Raw genomic sequence first — 22,929 nt, 5'->3', positions numbered from 1 at the left:
AGTTGCAACAGCTTTCTAAGACTGTGGAAGTAGCTGAATTCTTTATGATGCTTTAGCTTCTCAAGTACATGACTAATACTCAGAAGAATTATTAAGAGGCGTCTTCATTGTTAATTGCACCTACGTGCTGGGTCTGTGGCACAATTAATTCATTTATTGTGGATGTATTGGAAGACACTGCGCCATCTTGACCTCCACCTATTATTACAATTATCGCCCTCCTGAAAGCGCTATTTGATTACACACTTGGAAGGAACTACTTGAAATACCATTCCCATCTCTATGTGGCTGAAATACCCACACTCAGGCGTGAGGACGGTCACCCAGGAGTGGTCCTTGTCTTTAGATGTCTGACTGACCCTCCTCTCTTCACCTTCTCACCATCCCCTACGCCCTTCCACCCCATGCTCTATGGACAGTCCTAGTCAGGCATTCCTGCCTGACACAAACTAGCTGCTTCTCCCTGAGGCCTTGAGAGCTGTGTTTTAACAAACACAGATCAATCAATAGATGTGTTTATCAGGGCTGAGATTGCTGGCAAGGACCGCGCAGCAAACATTATTCCCGTTTCCCCACGGCTTCTCCCTGCTCTTCCTTCCCAGTTCTGCAGCATTTGTTTCTTCTTTCCTCAGAGTACACTGCCGGGCAAAGCCTCATTCAAATGTGCATTGATCCAGTTGACTTCTCCAAACACGGGTGGAAACTTGTATCTGGAAACAGTTTAGCCTAGTTGTATGAAATCAAGCATTTGGTTCTGCCGTGTTCTCCAAACAGCACTCAGGACACTTCCTTCTGCTTGGATCTTAGGAGAAGTTCCTGGTGACATTTAATTTTCCCCATATGCACTCCATTCTGTAATGTAGCACCGTGCTTCAGGAAGGCCACAGTAACTCGGTCAGGTCAAGGACAAACACTGGCTGACTGTCCCTTGGAAATGTCCACTCCCCTCTTCCGGGCATCCCTCTCCGTCACCTGCCTTCTTACACGGCTTCAGATGAGATGTTTGTGTAGTCTATTGTGGTTCATTAAGAAGAGGCACGGTGCCGGGCGGTGGTGGCGCACGCCTTTAATCCCAGCACTCGGGAGGCAGAGGCAGGCGGATCTCTGTGAGTTCGAGGCCAGCCTGGTCTACAGAGCGAGATCCAGGAAAAGGCGCAAAGCTACACAGAGAAACCCTGTCTCAAAAAAACCAAAAAAAAAAAAAAAAAAAAAAAAAGAAGAGGCACGGGTCAGAAATAAAAGGAAATTCTATTGACAATGATGGAAAATAAAAGGTTTCTAAGTTGGAAAGAGAGTGTATTGACGTGTGCTTACTCCTTTCAAGGCTGCATCTGGACTGCTCGTGGAGCACTGTTTTCTGGATGAGACAGGAGACGTGGAGCACCACAGTCGGTGCTCTTGCACTAGATCCACTGTATGGTGGTCGTCCTGAGTCAGCTTTATGTGAGCTCCTGCCTAAAGACTTTGCACAACTCAGAACTTGGCAGCAAAACTTTTCTTTATAAAGAGCAATGGGATATTTTCTCTCCAGACATGGAACTATTTATTTTCATATTGGAACCTGGCCTCTCAAATGTTTTGTTTACTGTTTTGTAGCAGGTGTCTACATTTCTAGAAAGTTATCATGCAAGTGTTTATTGAGTACCTTCTGTGTAGAGAAGAGAGTACTGTCAGGCCTGTGTGTGTGTGTGTGTGTGTGTGTGTGTGTGTGTGTGTGTGTGTGTGTGTACTGGCCTTTACCAGTAAGAGGAACCACCAAAGACACAACGGCTGTTGGGTTGTGGACCCCTTTGCCATTGGGGCCCCACCAATACCCTTCATTGATAGGGATGAGGATGAGGATGGCCACTGGTTCTTGTTAGTGGGGAAGCCTCTGAACACATCTTCATAGTTGGCTAAAATGCCATCCATTTCTTTTGCCCTGTGTTCCTCACAATGCCTTGTTCTCTTTGCCCAGAGACAGAGAAGATAGTCCTTGAGGCAGGAAATGGATTACCCTCATGGAAGTTCAATGACCAGCTCTTTCCCTGCGATGTGTGTGGGAAAGTGTTCGGCCGACAGCAGACCCTGTCTCGACACCTCTCGCTGCACACGGGTGAGTGGGGACCACAGCTTCCAAGTACGCCATGGCCCCTCCCAGACCTATAGGAGAATCGCTACAGGAAGTGGTGGAAAGTTAGCCAGTTCTGACCCTTACGGGCCGTGCTGCCTGTTATGTGTAAATGAGACCCTGGAAACCTCTATATTGAAAAGCCTCGTTGGATTCCCAGAGGAACTAATGAGAAAAGATATACATTTAAGTACCTCCAGGTCAACTCCCGAACTCTATGAAGAACAGATTCATAGCCTCTTAAAGGTTCAGAGGCTGGGGCTGAACCCCACCTACTTAGTTTCTACTTCTTTTTATTAAGAGATTTTAATTTAGATTTGAGTATGAGTGCTAATATAGATTTAAGTGTGAGTGCTAAGTATGATATAGGATTATGTAAGAATGGCTATTCACAGCCAGGGTGTGTGAGAGCTTAAGAGACACTCCTCTGGTTCATCTCATGGTGGCAGGTGCAGTGGGTGGGGGAGCACTATGGTGGTGGAGAGATAGTTTCTGTCTTTGTTTACCTGTAACACTGGACAGCAAATGTCGGTTCTAAGGGTCAGGACAAGGAGGGCAACCAATTAACAAAAAGTAAAGAAAGAACAAACAGTAGCATAATCAGCAAAAGCAAATGAAGGCAGAAAAGGTCAAGTGACCTTATCAGTAAGCATTCCGAAGGTGCAGATGACGGGCCTGAAGTGTGGCTCAGCAGTAGAGTACATGTGACGCCAGCATTCAGTCCTCAACGCCGAAGGAAGTACAGTCAACTATTTTGAAAGCCTGACATTAAGTCAGACTTTAAAGACATCCAGATGATATACCAGTATGATATGGCCAGGCATACTGAAACACACCTGTAATATCAGAGCTATCAATATGATAGAGCCAGGCATACTGAAACACACCTGTAATATCAGAGCTATCAATATGATAGAGCCAGGTATGCTGAAACACACCTATAATATCAGAGCTATCAATGTGATAGAGCCAGGCATACTGAAACACGCCTGTAATATCAGAGCTATTAATATGATAGAGCCAGGCATACTGAAACACGCCTGTAATATCAGAGCTATCAATATGATAGAGCCAGGCATACTGAAACACACCTGTAATATCAGAGCTATCAATATGATAGAGCCAGGTATGCTGAAACACACCTGTAGTATCAGAGCTATCAATATGATAGAGCCAGGCATGCTGAAACACACCTGTAGTATCAGAGCTATCAATATGATAGAGCCAGGCATGCTGAAACACACCTGTAGTATCAGAGCTATCAATATGATAGAGCCAGGCATGCTGAAACACACCTGTAATATCAGAGCTATTAATATGATAGAGCCAGGTATGCTGAAACACACCTGTAATATCAGAGCTATTAATATACTAGAGCCAAGTATACTGAAACACACCTGTAATATCAGAGCTATTAATATGATAGAGCCAGGCATGCTGAAACACACCTGTAGTATCAGAGCTATCAATATGATAGAGCCAGGCATGCTGAAACACACCTGTAGTATCAGAGCTATCAATATGATAGAGCCAGGCATGCTGAAACACACCTGTAGTATCAGAGCTATCAATATGATAGAGCCAGGCATGCTGAAACACACCTGTAATATCAGAGCTATTAATATGATAGAGCCAGGTATGCTGAAACACACCTGTAATATCAGAGCTATTAATATACTAGAGCCAAGTATACTGAAACACACCTGTAATATCAGAGCTATTAATATGATAGAGCCAGGCATGCTGAAACACACCTGTAGTATCAGAGCTATCAATATGATAGAGCCAGGCATGCTGAAACACACCTGTAGTATCAGAGCTATCAATATGATAGAGCCAGGCATGCTGAAACACACCTGTAATATCAGAGCTATTAATATACTAGAGCCAAGTATACTGAAATACACCTGTAATATCAGCATTTGGGAGGCTGAGGCAGGAGCATCTGTAGTTTGAGCTCAGCATGGAGTACAAACCCTATCTAAAAAAAAGAAAAATATAAAGGTTCAAAGTAAGATTTTTTGTGCAATTATGCAAAACTAAATGCAGAGACAATATTTATAGGACAAATTAATGTTGACCTTTTTATCTTTTTAAATCCACTAAATTCAAATTTTCGTCATATATTAGACAGAAAACAATAACGTGTTTTTAAGAAGTGGGCATTTTAAGGCCTTGTTCTTTAAGCATACTTAAATGAAATTTCAAGTAACCAAGTAACGAAATTTCAAGTAACCAAGTAACTGAGGAGGAATAAAATTCCCTACTTAATTAGGATCAATTTTCAAAAGGGAAGAAAAAGAAAATGCAGTATCAGATATCTAAAAGGAATGAGAACACTTTATCCCTTCACCTAAGATAGATACAACTCAAGTCAGCACAAAAGCCATAGAAAAATAAAGGGGCTGGAGACGACTCGGATTAAGAGCACTGGCTGCTCTTCCAGAGGACCCGGGTTCGATTCCCAGCACCCACAACTGTCTGTAAGCCCAGGTCCTGAGATCTGACACACTCACATAGATGTACATGCAGACAAAACACCAATGCACATAAAATAAATCGTAAGAAAAAATAAAGGAACTTGTCGCTCATCTTGAGGAGTCAGTAAAGAGCACTTAAATCCAGACAACTTCCCTGATGCCTGATTAAGGGAAGCAGGTACACTCTGGGCTGGGGAAGAAAGGGAAAGCTAATCACAGAGGACACTGGAGAATTTTTGAGGCGGGTGTGGTGGCACATGTCTTTAATCCCAGCACTTGGGAGGTAGAGGCAGGTGTGTTTCAAGAGAAAGAGAGAATTATTGGAGAATAAAGCATCTCATTTTTTTTTCTTCAGCATAGAAGTTAGCTGATAGATAATTAAGCAAAATTACCAAAATAGCACTGAGACAAGAACTTGAATAAATCCATTATGAAGGGAAATTTGGAAAGCTGATAAAGAAATACTGTTAATAAAGATATTAGACAGATTTTCCCAGGTAGTCCTTACGCCTGAGAAAAGGAAATCCCAGTGTTCCTGGCCCTTTGAGGGACCACTCCCCCTCGAGGAAGTGAACCTGAGTGCTGAAACCCAGGTCCTCATCTCTCAGCACCAAGGTGGAAACTCTAAGATATGTTCCCCACACTTCAGGGCCAGCCTGGAGCCTGCCACTATCAGAATGGGGTGGAGGGCAACACTGTGACAGAACGTGGTATCTTGCATTTTGTGATGGGAACACTTTTTACCCCACATTCTTCCTGGTGAAGGAAACGAGACAAGTGTCTTCAAGTCAAGCCCAGACATTGGGATAGGAAGTGAGTTTGTAATCATCTAACAGGGAAGCAGGGCTGCTCTGTGGACTTAACAATTCCTGTGATTAATCAAATGAATTCAGAACGCCGCTCTGGAAGTGCTCCTGAAACTTAGTCAGCTTTATGAACCAATTTCCATTAACAAATTAATTGAGATTTTTCAATTTTATTTACGTAAAATGAAAATTTCCAATTAAATTATTTTATACAAGTCATTTTCCCCCTTTAATTTCATTAGTTTTTTTCTTCCTTGGCTGGCCGGGGCCTGGAGCTGAGGGGAAGTGATGGACCTCTTAAGCTTCTGTTCTATCAGGGTTTATTTCCTTAGCTCTCCCCATCTTAGTGCCTGCCCAAAAGTGACACACGGGACACACTCATGTGCACACTCACACAGCAAACACACCTTGTCATGAAGAGGGATAAGGGATGACACATGGCACACTCGTTCATACTCATGCAGCAAACCTTGTCATGAAGAGGGATGGAGGACGAGGTTCCAAGACAAATAAATCTGAGAACTCTGAGGAAGCAGCTCCAAGCGTGGCACATGGCTCTGGGTTGGGTCATCATGCAGCATTGCAGTCATGCAGCGTTGCAGTCATGCAGCCGTTGCTACCGTGCTGCTTTTGGCTTCCAGAACCTCCCTTGAATCAGATTTGGTTTGGACACCATAAAACCCACGCTTCAGCCTCAAAGTCTTGTCCCGCTGCCTAGAGAGAGCCTTTTTTAATCCTTGTGAGTTAGGGATACACTTAGGAACCCTTGCAAGGCATGACCTTTGTCCCCACGTGAAGGGAGACTTGGACCGACTTTTACTGGTTCCTCTGAGTGAGCTCTTGAATTTTTTTTTTTCTTTTTTGAGAGCAGTTTTGGTTTCTCCCCCAGAGGAAAGAAAATACAAATGCCATTTGTGCCCGTACGCTGCTAAGTGCCGTGCAAATCTGAACCAGCACCTGACCGTGCACTCTGTGAAGCTGGTGAGTACCGACACCGAGGACATCGTCAGTGCCGTCACTTCTGAAGGCAGTGACGGGAAGAAACACCCTTACTATTACAGGTGAGTCAGGAGCGGCTCGCCCAAGTTCCTTAGACCCTGGCGCTGACACTCCCTCCCTGCCTGCCTAGAGCCCCGTCCCTCAGGCAGATGCTCGCCTCACTCTATGTCCTTTGCTTATATTAACCCTGCCTTTGCATGGATTCCTGTCTAGCCCGGGTGGCTCCAATAAAATTGATGGAAAGAGAGCTGGTGTGAGGGATAGGTCTTTAAGACAGGGCTCCAGAGAGAGACCGGGGCTCTGTGGGTGATTGGCTCTTAGCTGTGGTGCGGCTCTGCACTTGGTGGCTGAGTACCTTGCTACAACCTAAGAATAACAGGGAAAAACACACAAAAAGGTGGTCTGAGAACTCCCATGCAGTTGCTCAGATGGCCCAGTGTGCTGTCCCCTGGTTGCCCATTATGACATACTGCATTCTGTGTTCAACCTTGAATCAGCATGAAACCCTGAGTCTATCAAATCTTGCCCTAGTGATATTGGCAGAAAGTTGCCCTGCAAGGCATCTGAGTGGATGTGCGGCTTCTCCTGGGAGATGTCATGTGACTGCCTCTTGCTCAGAGTGCCACGGAAAGATCTGTTGGCTCTCCTCGCTGCACCCAAGGGTTCTAGAGCCAAAGGGAGACAGAGGTGCAGCAGTCTGATCCGCCAGTGGGCCACCACTGAATACCTTGGCAACACCGCCCAGAGGAGCCCGTTAGGCCATGTGCAGCATCTGGAATCTGTAGTTTTTAATTAACTTTATGACTATTTAGCATCATTATAGCATGTATGGGATTGCTGTATTATGCTGGCATCTAATCTCTTTGGCACGGTGACCACTCCAGAAGCATCCGAGCAGGCAGAGGAATTTCCTGATGCTGTACCTTTTGCTATAATGAACACACATGAAACTGGTCTTCTCGTGTGCACTGCATGTAAGTGAGCAGCCTGTGTTTAAAAGCCTGTCTCACCCTTCCCCTTTCCTTCCTTGTTTTAGTTGTCATGTGTGTGGATTTGAGACGGAGCTCAATGTCCAGTTTGTAAGCCACATGTCCCTCCACGTGGACAAGGAGCAGTGGATGTTTTCCATTTGCTGCACGGCCTGTGACTTTGTAACCATGGAAGAAGCAGAGATAAAGAATCACATTGGCACCAAGCACACAGGTGACCGTCCCTGTCCTTTTCTGTCCCCTGCACCCCACTGGCATGCACGTGGCAGAAGTGTTCTCACTGCTGTGAGACCTGAGTGTGTCCTGCACAGGAGTGGGGACTCTCCCAGAGCATCAGAGTCACATCACCCCTGTAGTCATAGTGTCATGGCCTAAGTAGACCTGGAGTTTGCTGCAGGAGTATAGATACTGCTGAGACCCACAAGCTGCATGCTTGGTCCTCCCCTGGTCCTGGCCATCATCACCACACCTAATGGTCACTAAACTCTTCTGCCTGGGGCTTGGGCTTTGCCTGCTCATCTCCGCCAACAGTAACCTGCTAGTGTGAATTTGAGAGACTAAGGGATGGGCTGGCCCATTCCAGGTCAATGACAGGATGTGGATTCTGAACCTTATCCCAGAACAGGGCTTGCTTGACATCCTACAGTCTGTTCTGTTCTGACCACCTTCAGGACACTTGGCAGGGCCTTGAACCTTCTGTTTTGCTGCACCAGGGCACTGTACCCTGAATTCTGTAAGCTCCACAATGACACATGGTATGTCTGTTCAGACTACCATCTTCTGAAACCACGCTGACAAGGCCTGGCCAGTGCTCGCCCTTCGTGGAGAGCCTCCTGTCACGCTGGTTAGCCTCTTCCGTTAATGTTAGCACTTTGACTTCACCTCACAATTACACCCTCAAAAGTGATGGTTACGGACGACACCAGCGTGAAGTCATTAAGCGAGATTGAGAGGGACTGCCCTCTACTCCCACCGCCACCCCCATTTATGGTGCTTCCAAATTAAGAGCCGATGTTGCTAACTGCCGGTCCTGGGCGTGGGGTCAGCCCATCACATCGCCGGCTCTCAAAGGACCCAGGAAGGGGAATCTCCCTGACAGTTGTGCTGACGATGTGCGTGGCCAAGAAGGATCTGTTTCTCTGACCATTGGATTGCTGGTGCCAATAGCAAAAAAAAAAACCAAAACTCTATTTTTGTCAGTAAGTTGAGCAGATATGACTTGGAGTCCACAGAGTCATTATGCTGAGTGAGAAGGTGCCATTTTTTCAGTCAGTTGTCAGACTGCAACTGTATTAGCACTGTGGGTGGTAGGTGAGCTGGGAGACCCACAGGGAAGACACATTCAGTTCGGCCTTCTGGAATGGCTAATGGAGGGAAAGGCAGCCTCACTCCAGCTCACACTGGCTTTGCGGTAGTTTTTCTCTTGTCTTTTCTGTTAAACCCTGACTCTGTCACCCTTTCCACTCCAGTGTGTCCCTGAAAGTCCCTTCACCCCTCAGCTCAGGAAGAAGTTAACTTGGCATCCATGGAAACTTCCCGTTCACGACTAAGCAATGCCAGCACACCTCCTCAGCACCACAGAATGCACAGGGTAGACACTGTTCCCTCTGAGCTGACAAGACAACCTGGGACAAACAGCCTCACTTGTTAGAGCAGAAGCCACAAAGTGAAATGCTCTGAAGTTTCTGGCTGCTATGGAAGGGGATGATAATGTTGTTTGTAAGTCTAGGTGCTGTAAGCTAGAGTTTCCATGCACCCAGGTGATGAACATTCCAGGCTCTCAGGCCTTCCATTTTTATTTTATGAATTCTTAGACAGCTTCATACAAGGTATTTTGATCATATTCACCCACCCAAGTCCTCCAAGACCTCCTCTCCCCCTCCCTACCCACCTCCCTGTGTGTCCTTGTTTTGACACTGCTCTCCATCCATAGGAACTTGAAAGTCCTGGTAGATGATACACAAGTGAACGGTCTTGGTTCAGTGAAACTGATTCATGAGAGCGGGATGCTAGCATGAGTCCATGGACTATCACTTTCTGACCCCTGTTAGAAGTTAACATTCGACAGTGAGAGTCTCCTGTTTACTACTGCTTTGAGAGGTTTGACTTTGGCCTGGTTCTACTCATCCTAATCTGTGTATTAATAATCTAGGTTATTATGAAGTTGTGTAAACCAATATTTATGACATGGAGTCCACTATGTACCTTCATGTTCATGTTGCTTTGTATCAGAACCCCACAAAGGCACACCTCCGAGTTCCCCTGGAGCCTTTGTCGGGTTTTCAGATTTCTCCTCACAAGTAGGCTCTAAACCTGTCATGTGGGGTTAAGTGCCAGTACTTTCCAAAGACACTTAAATAAGAAGAAGAAGCGCATTTCCCCGTGCGCACTCAGTCTCCAGCACTGCTCCTGGCGCGCTGGCGCCTCTGTCTGCATCCGCTGCCCTTTGCCCTCTGTTTACAAGACGCACTTTAATTTTTCTTAAATTCAAGTCTACAGGTGATAAGTTCTTTCATCTTTTTAAATGTCCACTTTGTTTGTCCTTGTCTTTATGATATGTTTGCACTGGGTCCGAAGTTTGAGGTGGACAGTCTTTCGTTTCTTTGAAGATGTCGCTTTTCACAAGGATTGCTCCTGTGGGAAAGCCGGCTGTCTTTCTCACGGCTCTTCCACATAATGTGACCTTTTCCTGGGACTTTTCTCTCCTTTTTCTTTTCTTCTCTTTTACTTTATTTTAGACAGCATCTCACTGTGGAGTAGAAGCTGGCCTCGGTCCCTCTGTCCTCCTGACTCAGCCCCTTGAGTGCAAGACACAAGCGTCACACCACACAAGGCTCTGGGATTTTTTTTCTTTCCTTGTTTTTATTGATGCAATTTGATGATGACATCCCCTGTGTCTCTTGATATGGATGTCTTCTTTTTCAGACAGGGTCTCACTGTCAAGCTCAAACTGGCACCTGCGTGGCCAGGTGGTAGGTGCACTCTCGGCTCTTCCTGTTTCTTGTCCTTGACATTCATTGAGCTCCTCAGCTACTGATCCTATGGTTTTCCACAAGTTAGAAACATTTTGATCATCCCAAAAAATCGTCAGCGATGTGGTGGCCTTAAATCCCAGAACTTGGGAAGCAGAGGCAGGCAGATCTCTGAATTCAAGTCCAGCCTGGTCTACACAGTAATTTCCAGGACAGCCAGGGCTACACGGAAAAAAAAAATTGATATTAGTTGGACATGGTGGCACATGTCTTTAATCCTAGCACTTTGAAGGCAGAAGCAGGCAGAGCTCTGTGAGTTCGAGGTCAGCCTGAGGTACTTAGTGAGTTCCAGGACAGCCAGTGTTAATAGAGAGAGACCCTGTCTCAAAGAAACAAAAGTTAAGTTATGCCCTGGCCAACTAATCAGGACCTCAGTTAGTCTCATATAAAATTGCCTAGAGCATCTCACAGTGCCAGGATGTTCTTTTCATTTGGGAGGGTTCTTTGCTCTGCTCCATTTCAGATCTTTCCTGTAGCTGTTACTTGAGGTTTACTGATTGTCTTAGTAAGGGTTTCTGTTACTGTGATGAAACACCATGACCAAAAAGGAAGTTGGGGAGGAAAGGGCTTATTTGGCTTACACTTCCACATCACGTTCATCATTGGAAGACGTAGGAACAGGAACTCACACAGGACAGGAGCCGAGAGGCAGAAGCTGATGCAGAGACAATGGAGGGGTGCTTACTGACTTGCTCCTCATGGCGTGCTCAGCCTGCTTCCTTAAAGACCCAGGACCACCAGCCCAAGGGTGGCACCACCCACAACGGGCTGGGCCCTCCCCATTAATTATTAATTATGAAAATGCTCCACAGGCCTGCCTAGAGCCCTGTCTTATGAAGCCATTTTCTTAATAGGTGTTCCCTCCTCTCAGATGACTTTACCTTGTGTCAGGTGACATAAAACTCTTCAGCACACTGATCTTCCCCCTACTGTGTAACCTCAGGTGATGTATGACCTGTCTGTAGAAGTACTGTTTGGACCTCCACATATCTTCTACGTGTCTGCCTAACTTTGTGGACATTTGAAATATAATTATAATGTCCTCTACTAAAAATGCTAAAACTCTGACTGTTCTGGGTTAGATTTGGTTGATTGATTTCCCTCCCCATTTGGAGCTGGTTTTTCTTGTTTCTTTGCATGTCTGATAATCTTTGTTTAGAAAGCAAACACTCTGGCCTTACCGTGCTGGCTGTTCAGTTGCGTATCTTTTGTTCCTATTAGCATTGATGACCTTTATTTAGGACATAGGTACTTGGAAGCCTTGATATTTCAGGTTCTTTCTTCTATGATTTGTTAGACGGGTATGGATCATCTACTTGGACTAATTATTGCCCCATTTTTAGAAGTCCGCGTCCTCAGTGTCCCACCTAATGCTGGTAAATTGTTTATTGTTCTGACCTTGCTGCTGGGAACAGCTCTGGGATCAGCCCTGTGTGAGTGCCAGGCATTGACCTCACTGTTCTCAGGTGACTTCCCCCTCCGGCATGGAGGTTGCTTACCCCTGCTCTGACCCGCGTCCTCCTGACCTCTGTAGGCCTCTGGGTTCTTGCTCTTTGTTGACACCGTGTTTCAGGGTCTGTCCATTTTGACCTCCCCAGGTCCCTGGCTGTGTCTCTCTCCAGGGGAGTCCGTCAGGCTCCTCCTGTGTCCTTCTTCCTGCCCTGCAACCTGAGACGTAGCTTAGGGCAGGAAGCCAAGCAATTGTGGTCTTGCCTCCCTTGTCCTGCCTCTCAGAGGCTAACCTCTCACTGCCTCATGTCCAATGTGGGAAAAATGGTTGTTTGATAGATTCTGGTTTTTAGCTGTTGCAGTAGCAGTATAGATGTGAAGCACTGGCTGGAGTCTCGTGACACTAGGTTTTAATAGCTTGCTGACCTCTTTATGCCTGGCTTGGAAGGAGAGCCGGATGTGTGCTGATGAGTGTGAACACAGTAGACTGACTCACACTTCTGCACCTGGTACAGCGATCTTATATGATCTCTGTGAAGCAGGAGTGGTATTAGTGCCTGGGAGAGGTGTAGTGGTGTACGCACTGTGGAGTGACAGAGCCCCCAAGCATGCTAAGTCCTCTCTGATGCTGAGGAAGTTTGTGAGGAGAAACTGAGACAAGCATTTAAAACATAACAGAGACCCTGGGACTCTGTGTGACCCATCTTGGCTACTACTGTCATATTGTCATTGTTGTAAGACCTGCATCAATGCCCACACACATATCTGGCCCAACATTCCACACATGCCCTCACCATGGCTGCACCAGAACCAGGTTCCCAGTGGGTGCCCTGGGGGCACCGGAAATAATGAGCTCCCAGCTGTTGGTGACACCTTTTCCTCACCTGCCACCATTCTAAGGGGTTTCAGCCCCTCCGTAACAGACCTGGCTTGTTTCATTTTCCAGGGGATGACAGGAAGACCCCCAGTGAATCAAACAGCCCCTCCTCATCCTCGCTGTCAACTCTGAGTGATTCAGCCAATGGCAAAGATGACTCAGACAGCTCCCAGAGAAACAAGGGTGCGAACAACTTGCTGGTCATCTCCGTGGTACCCGGGAGCCAGCCCTCACTGAACAGCGAGGAAAAGCCAGAGAAAGGTGAGGCAAGAGGTGCCCACTCGAGGGCGACCTAGTCCTAAGAACAAACTTTGAAGAGGAAAACTGACTGCAGTGTGGTGCTCACTACTAAAACGGAGCCCTTTGCCTTGGCTTGATCTGTGCTCAGATATGGGATGGGAAGACGGGGAGGGGACAGGACACTGAAGCTGGACATTCAACCATTTTCTAGTGCAGTGATGTGAGGGATGGTGCCCAGAAAGCTGTATGTGTTACAAGACGCAGGGTTGGAAGGAAGGGGAGTTCTCCCGCGACTCCCTGCCTGTCTTTCCCCACACACTCCTACACCAAGCTTCGGTCCTTTCAGGGTTCGAATGCGTTTTTTGCAACTTTGTCTGCAAGACGAAAAATATGTTTGAGCGGCATCTGCAGATCCACCTCATCACCCGGATGTTTGAGTGTGACGTGTGCCACAAGTTCATGAAGACCCCCGAGCAGCTGCTGGAGCATAAGAAATGCCACACTGTCCCCACCGGTGGGCTCAAGTAAGGAAAGCAAGTACAGAATCTTTTATTGAGTTGTTATTAAACACCCTTTTCCCCTGTCCTACCCTAACCCCTATGAAGGTTTTGGGGGTCACAGAGTGGGGGAGCTTAGTATGGGGGAGTTAGAAAGATCTGCTGCCTCTGGCTGGATGGGGTTCCCGCTGTCCCCAAGGGAGTCAACCGACATCAGCAGGAGAGGCCACTTCACAAGTACCCAGGCTCGTGGCAAGGGCAATGCCAAGTGTGAAAGCCTAGGCTCGTACTGCGGTGCTGGGCTCGTGTTCAGACTGGAATTAATGGATTCCAGGCTAGTGTCCCCAGGTAGCCATCATTTCACAAGCTGTCACTGCAAGTTCCTGTGTTCACTGTTTAGATGGCCTGACATGTGTTTAGCGTTTAAGTCAGTCCTGTAGGCACCCCAGCCCCCAAAGTAGAATCTTGATGGTTTGATCAGACAAGAGGCAACGGTGTTCGTGCAAACATCAAGTGCCTTGTGTCTTCCTGCAGATGTGCTGACGCCTTCCCTAAAGATCTAGACAAAGAACATCATCCTTAAGCAGTATTTGCAACGAGGCCCTGGCCTCAAGTGAGCCCCATCATCTATTACCAAGCATACTATATGGGACTAGCCTGACCATAGACGCCAAAGGGCACATGAAGAATAAAATGTCGTTCCAACCTTAGGAAATGTATGTCCCAGCACTACCAGAATTTAATCTTCCAGTGATTCTGGAAGCAGAGTCCCAAATCACAAGGCATTTTGGATGTAGTAAAGAGATGAGCATAAAATCGTTGGGGACAGAAAGACACAATTGTCCAGGCATTTTCATCTAGAAATCATCGTGTAGGTAAAAGAATGGGGGAAACACTTTTTCTTTTATTTTCTTAATATAAGCAGGGGGGCAGTCTTTCATCTTAAAACATTTTAACCTTGAAACAACCTCAGAGAGGTGCCATGCCTCCTAAACGGGTAAGAGTTGGAGAGCCCAGAGGGACCTGGGGCAGAGTGATGGGGGCTGAGTGGGGCTGGCTGCTCAGGGCACCCTCTGCAAAAACACACAAGCGTTGGGGCGCAGCGCGTGCTGCTGATGCCGGTCCATCCTGCTCCACCTTTCGGGGTGTAGGTGGGAGGGTGGGAGGGAAGGGCTGGTTATAACCCATTCAGCTAGGATGGGAAATGCCTGGCAGAAGCTCAGCTGGGAATTTGATTTGGCTTAATCCCACTGTCCCTTTATCGAGATTTGTGTACTCTTTATTAAAAAGCGGGACTCTGCCTTCTGTGGACGGAGTAGTATCATTACCTTCCAGTAGCTCAGTCACACCCACGCCATGTGCGGCCTTGCCTCTCACCTTTGGAGACCCCAAGCAGGCCTGAGCCTCTGAGGCACTGGGGACACACTGCACGATGACCTCAATGCTTTACTGGGTCAGACACTTCCTGTTGGCGCTAACCATCCCCGTATGATAGTTTATGTTTTAGGACAACCAAGTAGAAGAATACTTTGAAAAAAAATTGATAATGCCTTCTGGCTATACAGTGAGTTTTGTTTTGTTTGTTTCTTTTGCCATATCAGAGAATGAATTTGCCTGAGAAAGTGTCTTTAAGATAAATAATGGGAGCATGGAAAAGCCTGAGTGCTTTGCCTGAGCAGTGAAATACAGATTGAGCTGAGGGTCACAGAAACATCCTTAACACGAGACAGACCGCCGATGTCTAAATGCTTTTCTGTGATGGGACTGCTTGTACTCTATATCCTGTTCATAATGCAGATCAAATAAGATTATACTATTATTTTTCTTTTGCCGTAGCTCAGGACAGTGGTGAGTTTCAGACTCCTCTAGGTAAGGCCCAGCTTGGCGTAGGGGTTGTGTGTGCACTTGACCTGGGAATGGGCTTTTATATTTCTGTGCACTCTTCTGTGAGCTGAGGTTCCAGGGCTAACAGCGAGCTTGGTGCTGAGGTGGCAGTGCACGGTGCCCCTGATGGCTGGGCTCTGCTGAGCACCTCTCCAACCCTCTGAGGACAGCCCCCTTCCGAGCCCTGCCCTGCAGGAGCGCAGTCCAAGCGGAGGCAGTCACTCAGGCATCTGCATTCTTTTTGGAAAGAGCACACATGCTACAGTTTTCCTCTACGTCACAGACTCAAACCCGGCAGCTCCGGCCGTGCAGCCCAGCAGCTTCTGTAAACATACGCACCCCAGTCCTCACAGCCCCTCTGACTGTGACAGAGCTGGTGGTAGGTGATCCATGATGGAAAGACTGCAGAGTCCAAGCCAGAGATAGATACCCAGGCCTTGTGCTAGAGGAGACACCTAGAGCCCAGTCCGGTGCTGGAGCTGGGACTCCGCCCAGCACATTGAATCTACCCAATGCCCTGCAAAGATGCTCAGACCATGAGTCAGTATTCCCGAGTGCTCTTCTGAGCACCATGGAGAATGCAAAAGAAATCTCAAAAAAGTCCTACCCCAGGAGAATTCACCTTCCAGTTGGATCACTGGTACTTCTATGACATGATTATGTCCTAAGAATGTCTTCAAGCTCTGGAGAGCAATCCCCTTCCTCCTCATTCCTCATGAGTAGAGGGGCTGTTTGTGTGGGCTTCCTTCTCCCAGGCCCCTGCCACGGTCCTCACCTCCCATTCCTGAGGAAGATCCGGTGCTTTAGGAGAGGACATGCATGTTGGTGCACACACGCACACCACACTGCCACACAGAGGGACACACACAGGCCTTCTCATCCTAACACCCTGTAATAAGCACGACTCTGGCTCCACCTTTCTGTTTGCTGGAGGGAGCTCTCCCCTGTAAGCTGTTCTTCAAAGCCTCCTAGCCTTTCTGCGTGTGCTTGGTGTGGTGCATGAAAAGTCGGTTCTTTGTGTCGCTCCCATCCAGAGGGGAGGTCAGGAAGCCCAGGCTTCTGCCATGTCCAGTGGGGGGGTGGGGGTGGGGAGGGAGAGGGCCCCAGGGGCTGGGAGGGGGCAGGAGGGGAGTGCCAGCTCTATTTGCTCCTCGCATTCTCTGCTCCTTTGTGAGGGCTGGCCTCGGCTGTTGCAGCCTGGAGCCCCCACACCAGCTAAGTGGACCACCCAGAGCTCCCTGTTAACCTGGACTGTCAGCAGTGAAGCCAAGCCAAGCCGCCTGAGAGGTGGCAGGGCTGACCCAGGGCAGGCTGGGGAGGAGGGGAGATGTGGGGTTGCCCCTGGGCCCTCCCTGCTGACCCTCCCCTGCATTGCTTCCCCCGGCAGGTGCCCGTTCTGCATTTACTCCACCAACCGCCCTGCTGCCATGGAGTGCCACCTTAAGACCCACTACAAGATGGAGTACAAGTGCCGGATCTGCCAGACAGTGAAGACCAACCAGCTGGAGCTGGAGACGCACACCCGTGAGCATCGCCTGGGCAACCACTACAAGTGTGACCAGTGCGGCTACCTGTCTAAGACGGCCAACAAGCTCATCGAGCATGTGCGTGTGCACACCGGGGAGCGGCCCTTCCACTGTGACCAGTGCAGCTACAGCTGCAAGCGCAAGGACAATCTCAATCTGCACAAGAAGCTGAAGCATGCCCCCCGCCAGACCTTCAGCTGCGGAGAGTGCCTGTTCAAGACCACACACCCCTTTGTCTTCAGCCGCCATGTGAAGAAGCACCAGAGTGGAGACGGCCCTGAGGAGGACAAGAAAGGCCTGAGTCCAGCCTCCAGAGAGCCAGCTGGCCCTGGAGCCCCACTCCTGGTTGTGGGGGGTGGCCGGAGTCTCTTGTCCCCTCTGTCAGTCATGTCAGCCTCACAGGCTCTGCAGACCGTGGCCTTGTCAGCAGCCCACGGCAGCAGCTCGGAGCCCAACCTGGCACTCAAGGCCTTGGCCTTCAATGGCTCCCCGCTGCGTCTTGACAAATACCGGAACTCGGATTTTGCCCATCTCATTCCCTTGACAATGTTGTACCCCAAGAGCCACCTGGATCTCACATTCCACCCTCCCCGACCTCAGACTGCGCCTCCCAGCATCCCCTCACCCAAACACTCCTTCCTTGCCTATCTTGGACTAAGAGAAAGAGCAGAGACTGTCTGAGGACAGCCACGTTCTGTACCAAAAACCAAGAGACAGACAGGAAAAGACAAAAACCCACAAAACTTAAATACAACCCCAGCAGGTGTATGTTGCTGCAAAACCTACAGGCCCCAGGGGTCTGGACCATGTGTACTGTATATCTTAGTAAGGAGTAGAAAATTGGCTCTGTATGTGTACCTATTGCATTGACCTGAAAGCTGCTTTAGCCAGTCTTTGGAGAGGTGTTGCTGCCTACTTCTACCTTCAGAGGCATGCCTCCCCAGCCATCACTCCCACCCCCAGCCCTCCTGAGTACTTCTCTCTGAAAGGAATTTTGTCATGTTAAACCCTAACGAGAGTGTCCTTAATAGCAATCAGCACTTGGAGGCTTCTCCACTGGTACATTGGGTTTCTGTTGGGTGACTGGGGTGTTGTGGACATTTGTGGATTGGGAAAGAGAAAATGTGCGTGTGTGTGCACGTGTGTGTGTGTGTGTGTGTGTGTGTGTGTGTGTGGTATGGTGTGTGTGTGTGGTATGTGCCATGACATTTCTATTGCACATTCTTTTTGTACCAACCTCTTTGACAGTGATGAACATTCTTTCTCTCCCTTCTGGATTGTTCCTCCACTACAGTCTCCCCACCTCCTTCTCGGCCTTTCTCTCCTTAGTTTATGGCTACAGAGTGGTAGGGCCTGGTGCTTAGTGGATGAAGATCTGCAGGGTGCCGGGATATTCCCAGGCTCGAAGCCTGGAGCTCACATCTCCACTAAGAAAGACGGAGAGAGCCAGGTAACAGTTCTGTTAAGGAATGTCTCACAGCTCCGCAGCTGGCATCACAAAACTTGGGTGTTCTGTGTGTGTGCCCACATGGAGACAAGGTCTTTGGTGAATGCACACACACACACACACACACAGGGAGGGAGTGCATCCTTTTTAAAGGGCAGAATATATATGTGTGTGTGATGTATTGATTCAGTTGCTATCATTGTTTGCAGGAAAAAAAATTGTATGAGTGGAAATTTTTATGGTTGATAAATCCAGCCGCAGAGATGAAAGGGTTTGGATCGATTCTGGGTGTAAATGCTCAGACTAAAAAGAAATGGCAGGCTTTGCACAGGGCGTGGGCCTTGCACTAGTTTTGTTTCTCATTGGGGGAAAAGGAATAAGTAAGAGAAAAGGAAGGAATCGTACCTTTTTATGGAAGGAGTAGACTGTATGTTTGAGATTTTAGCCACGACCTCTTTGCCGTGTAAGGAAGGACATACCAAAAGGTGCTGTTAGTCCTGTGCCTCACTGACGCCCCAGGAGTCCCCTCCGTTGGCAGAGCCTCTGGCTAGAGTGTAACCTCCATGTATTAGTGACCCCATATTCCGTTCTGTTAACGCCTAGTAGATGTAGCCCTGCTAGGAGGCTGACTTTATACTTATTTAAAGCTCTTATTTTACGGTCATTAAAATGGCAGTGTATCGCAGCACTTTATTGCAGCAGGAAGCAGGTGTGAATTGGTCGAATAGCCCTTTGCTTATCTTAAAAAGTAACGGATGATTTAAAAAGGAAAAGAAAATCTCTGGCTGAATATGTTCACTGCTTGTATTTGTAAGACAGCAGAATTTCCAGTATGCAACAGGTTGAACGAGCGGGAAGACATGTGCTTTGTATGAAAATGAGAAGTTTGGAATGTGAAAGTTTCTCTGTTATTTATCGGAGGAAGAGCTGCTGTCCAGGAGGAAGGCTTTCTTACCGTTGCTCTTTCCCTCACTGTATTGTCCTCGGGTGGGACAGTGCCCACTTTCCTTGTTCCTTACTTTAACTAGGGGAATAAAAGCACCCTGATCTCTTCCTCTAGGCGGGATTGCTTCACTGATTAGTGCAGTTGGACGGAAAGCCAGAAGACTGTACATCTCCACAGAATTGGCTCCCCATCCCCTCTCAGCCTTCCTCTCGAAAACCTAGCAGGTCTCTTTCCCTCCCCGCCCCGTCGTCCAGCCATAGGTGAGGAGCCTGATTAGGACCCTGGCAAAACAAGTTTACACTACGGAGATTTCCACAAAGGCAAGGAGACCAACCAGCTAGCCCAGGAAGGCCCCAGAGCCTCAGTCGATCTCCTGCAGAGACCTTTGCTCTTGGCCTTGTGTGAAATGTCGTTCAACTCGCCATGTCAATATCTCGGTCAAAGACACTCTAGACACTTCTGGACAATATGCCCCCAAGGTCACTGGGTTTATGGGTGGGTTTGTTGTTTTTTTTATTTACTTTAGTTTTTTGTTTTAAAGTCATGTTTTTATCCCCATTTAATGGAGAATGTGCCACTTGGCTAATAATGTGTTTTCAAAACTTTAGGTTCAGTGACAACAGTACAGGACCACAGGGGTCCCCCGGAGTGGGCAGAAAGGTGACTCCCACAGAAGCACCCACAGGTTAAGAACCTGAATAGGTGACCCTGAAAACGCGGACCCTGGGTTTTACAGCATGCCACTTGTGCAATAAGAGGTCTTCAGGTGGGAGCTTGGGAGAGCGAAAGGGGAGGTGGGTGGAGACGTTTCTGCTCCAATGCCATGCGTTTCACCACTGGCCACTGAACCTGTGTTTGAATGACTTAGTGATGCTTAATGTAATTGGGCAACTTTTTTAGCACTTTGGAAAGAGTCATCAATCTTTCTGGTAAATTATAAAGTTTTCTGAGTGAGAAAACGTGTGTTTGCAGTTTGTTTGACTTTTTATATTATTGTTGTTATTAATAAAGAGGAAAATCTACAGCATTTTTCAGAATCCACCTAGATAAAATGTGCCCCTGAATCTGGTTTGCTGATTGATACCCAGGGAAGGATGTATTCCGTAGATAGCCTTCCCGTGAAAAACACTAACACCTTTGAGACACTCGCCTAGCAGCTGACTTTAGTTCAGTTTTCACTCTGCATTCTCCCATGGATGCTGGCCTGGTTTTCCATAGAGTGATGCGGTTAGGGTCCTCAGCACTTTCCTCTCCTTTTTTTTTTTTAAAAAAACTCCTCATATTATGTTCAGATGATCATACTGTCAAGGTTTGTGTACATGACTGAGATTTGTATTGTATAAAGCTTTTGCATTCAAGGCTGTACAGGGTCATTTTGACAGTAACTGGTATTCTCCTTTGCATCTTACGTTGCATTGCCGATTTCTAGTGTATCCAGTTTGGAAGTATAATATACTCTAATTAAAAAAGGTTGGCTATACTCCGGCTTCTTTTTCTTTCTTGGTTGCCATCCTTGACTGCTTGTGAAGCCTCAGAGTTTTGTTCATCTTTCTTTGTCCTGTTGATTTCTTTTCACTGTGTTCCAGATTTCCTGAAATTCCTGTCCTAGCTATAACTGTTGCAAAGTGCAGCGAATTTTGATCAGCTGGGCTTATAAACATGGCTACTGGCAAGTCACTAACATCTATTAAGGCCGAGAGCATGACGTGTCTTGCAGGAGCACAGCATCTGGCTCCTTCCTGGATGTTTTTAGAAATGTTTCCAAGTGTTCAGCATCTTTACTTAACCTTCTTCTGCCTGATGTCATCTTATTGACCTCATAGCCAAAGGGAGTAAACATGCAGATGAATCCATTTGTCTTAGTAAAGTTCAGCAAATAGTTTTTAATGAGGGGGGAATAGTATATTCTTCAAGCTAAACATATTCTATACCAGAGCAAGGAGTCACGGTTTGTCAATCAAGGGAAAATGCCAGAGAAATTACCTAAGACCAAAAAAGGGAGATGAAAATCTTAGTGACTACCGAAAATAATTTTTAAAATTCATTTTAAAGTTCCATCCATGAGACTTTCCTGTGAATCCATGGCAATTGATAAAAATATGTAAAACAGATGAGAATGTTTGGCCTGGCTCTCAACTTGCATGCTTATAAATATAATGTCCTTTGCTTATTTCAAAAAATTGTGAGCCACTTTAATCTAACATTTAAAGTGATTCAATATATTCTTAAATTGTGGTACTGTAGAAGAAGCCATTGTGTAAATGAATCAGCCACTAATCATTTCTATCTTCATTTTTATTCAATAAGTACTTCTAAGTGAAGGCATATTATTTTATGTGACCCACAGCTTTGTTTAGGGGTGCCTAGGCCTTTCTGAAAAATATTAAAATTAATAGACTCCTTGGTTAGCACTCCGAGCACTAGTGGCTTCCCATTTGGTGCACACATTTTTTGTTTGTTTTGTTTTCTTTTGTTCCTAGACACAGTAGTTATCATATCTATTCCCTGTCATTGAGAACAGGCAGTAATAGACAGAAACCACTCATCAGTTTGGAAATCATTTCCCTGAGATGAGCTTCCACTGAACGTAAGGAATGATCTGAGAACAGAGTTTTTCGAGACAGAAGACGTCTGCATTTATGGACTGGCCACCTCCAAGCCAGCCACCCTGCTGACATTTAATCATAGATACATAGAAGTGCCACGCAATAAGTATCTTTTAAGCCTGGACTCACGGCCATGAGTTCTGAGTCTGTGGTTGATGGCTCACTTCATGCCTACCACCAAAGTATACCTGACCATTAATCAGAGGCTTTGGTCACTGGGGAACGGGGAAATACTAAGGTTTTATGAACATGGGTAGCATGCTAGAATTCTACCGCAGTTCTGAGTGCTGACGGATAACACGATCAGCTTAAAGGGAGAGGCACCTCGTTAGGCCTCTCGATGCTCTCAGTCAGTGGTGAGGACAGAGGGCCTGGAGGACTCAGAGCACACACAAGGATAGGGTGGCCACCTCGGGTCTTCTGCTTCCAGCAGACAGAGAATGTCAAACTAAATCTTTCCGAAATGCAGCTTAGAGCTGGTGAGTGAAGTCCCATGGTAGAGGAGTACCCTGAGAAGTTCAGGCTTCATCTCAAAGGGCCATCAATTCAAACATTCAAGTCACTCTGCTGTCAACATTTTCAACTGCACTAAATCCCCTCAGCATAGAAGAGGGAGGCCTCCTTAAAGTGGAGTTTATTTTGTGAGCATCACATTAATCAAGCAGGCAGAGGTCCTGGGTCTAGTGACGTGGGGACCCCTGCCACCTAAGGAAGCCCATCCTCCCCTGTTCACAACCTGAGTGATCTCAAATTATCCATCAAGACCTCAGCTACTTCTTATGAAGTTATAGATCTCTCATTCATAACTCTAAGAGAGTTGGACCTGCAAACTGAACAGTCCATCAGGTGCTTAGGTTGGTAGAAAATACAAAAGGAGGAAGAAAGCCAATGGCCGTATTCTCTTGGAATTCCTTTTTGAAATGACTAAGTATTGTTTAGTTCTCAGGTTTCAATAGACCAAGAGCAGAGAATGTACTTTAATTCCTATTTCAAAATAAATGCCCCTATGCCAGATGGGTTTCTACCCATTTAGCAGGACCT

At 46.9% G+C, this 22,929-nt stretch overlaps 1 protein-coding gene across 13 annotated transcripts in view; it reads left to right on the top strand.

Annotated features, from left to right (window-relative positions):
- The window catches only part of Znf827 (zinc finger protein 827), a 179,695-nt gene extending 158,933 nt beyond the window's left edge, over positions 1 to 20,762 (top strand). For 5 of the 13 annotated variants that reach the window (XM_052728181.1, XM_052728180.1, XM_052728184.1 and 2 more), the window contains 6 exons: positions 1,958 to 2,095; positions 6,268 to 6,457; positions 7,432 to 7,598; positions 12,812 to 13,003; positions 13,329 to 13,506; positions 16,751 to 20,762. In XM_052728181.1, the coding sequence (XP_052584141.1) occupies positions 1,958 to 2,095; positions 6,268 to 6,457; positions 7,432 to 7,598; positions 12,812 to 13,003; positions 13,329 to 13,506; positions 16,751 to 17,570 (1,685 nt within the window). In that variant the 3' untranslated portion in view covers positions 17,571 to 20,762. Of the gene's footprint in view, positions 1 to 1,957; positions 2,096 to 6,267; positions 6,458 to 7,431; positions 7,599 to 12,811; positions 13,004 to 13,328; positions 13,520 to 15,315; positions 15,349 to 16,750 lie in introns of all 13 variants that reach the window. The other 8 variants (XM_052728179.1, XM_052728183.1, XM_052728185.1 and 5 more) reach the window with 7 other exon arrangements.
- Positions 20,763 to 22,929: the final 2,167 nt, after the last annotated feature.

This window comes from Peromyscus californicus, unplaced genomic scaffold (genome assembly GCF_007827085.1).
Source record: "Peromyscus californicus insignis strain IS unplaced genomic scaffold, ASM782708v3 Scaffold_8__1_contigs__length_139910024, whole genome shotgun sequence".
In the NCBI taxonomy this organism is placed as follows: Eukaryota; Metazoa; Chordata; class Mammalia; order Rodentia; family Cricetidae; genus Peromyscus; species Peromyscus californicus.
This window is presented reverse-complemented; position numbering and strand designations above follow the sequence as displayed.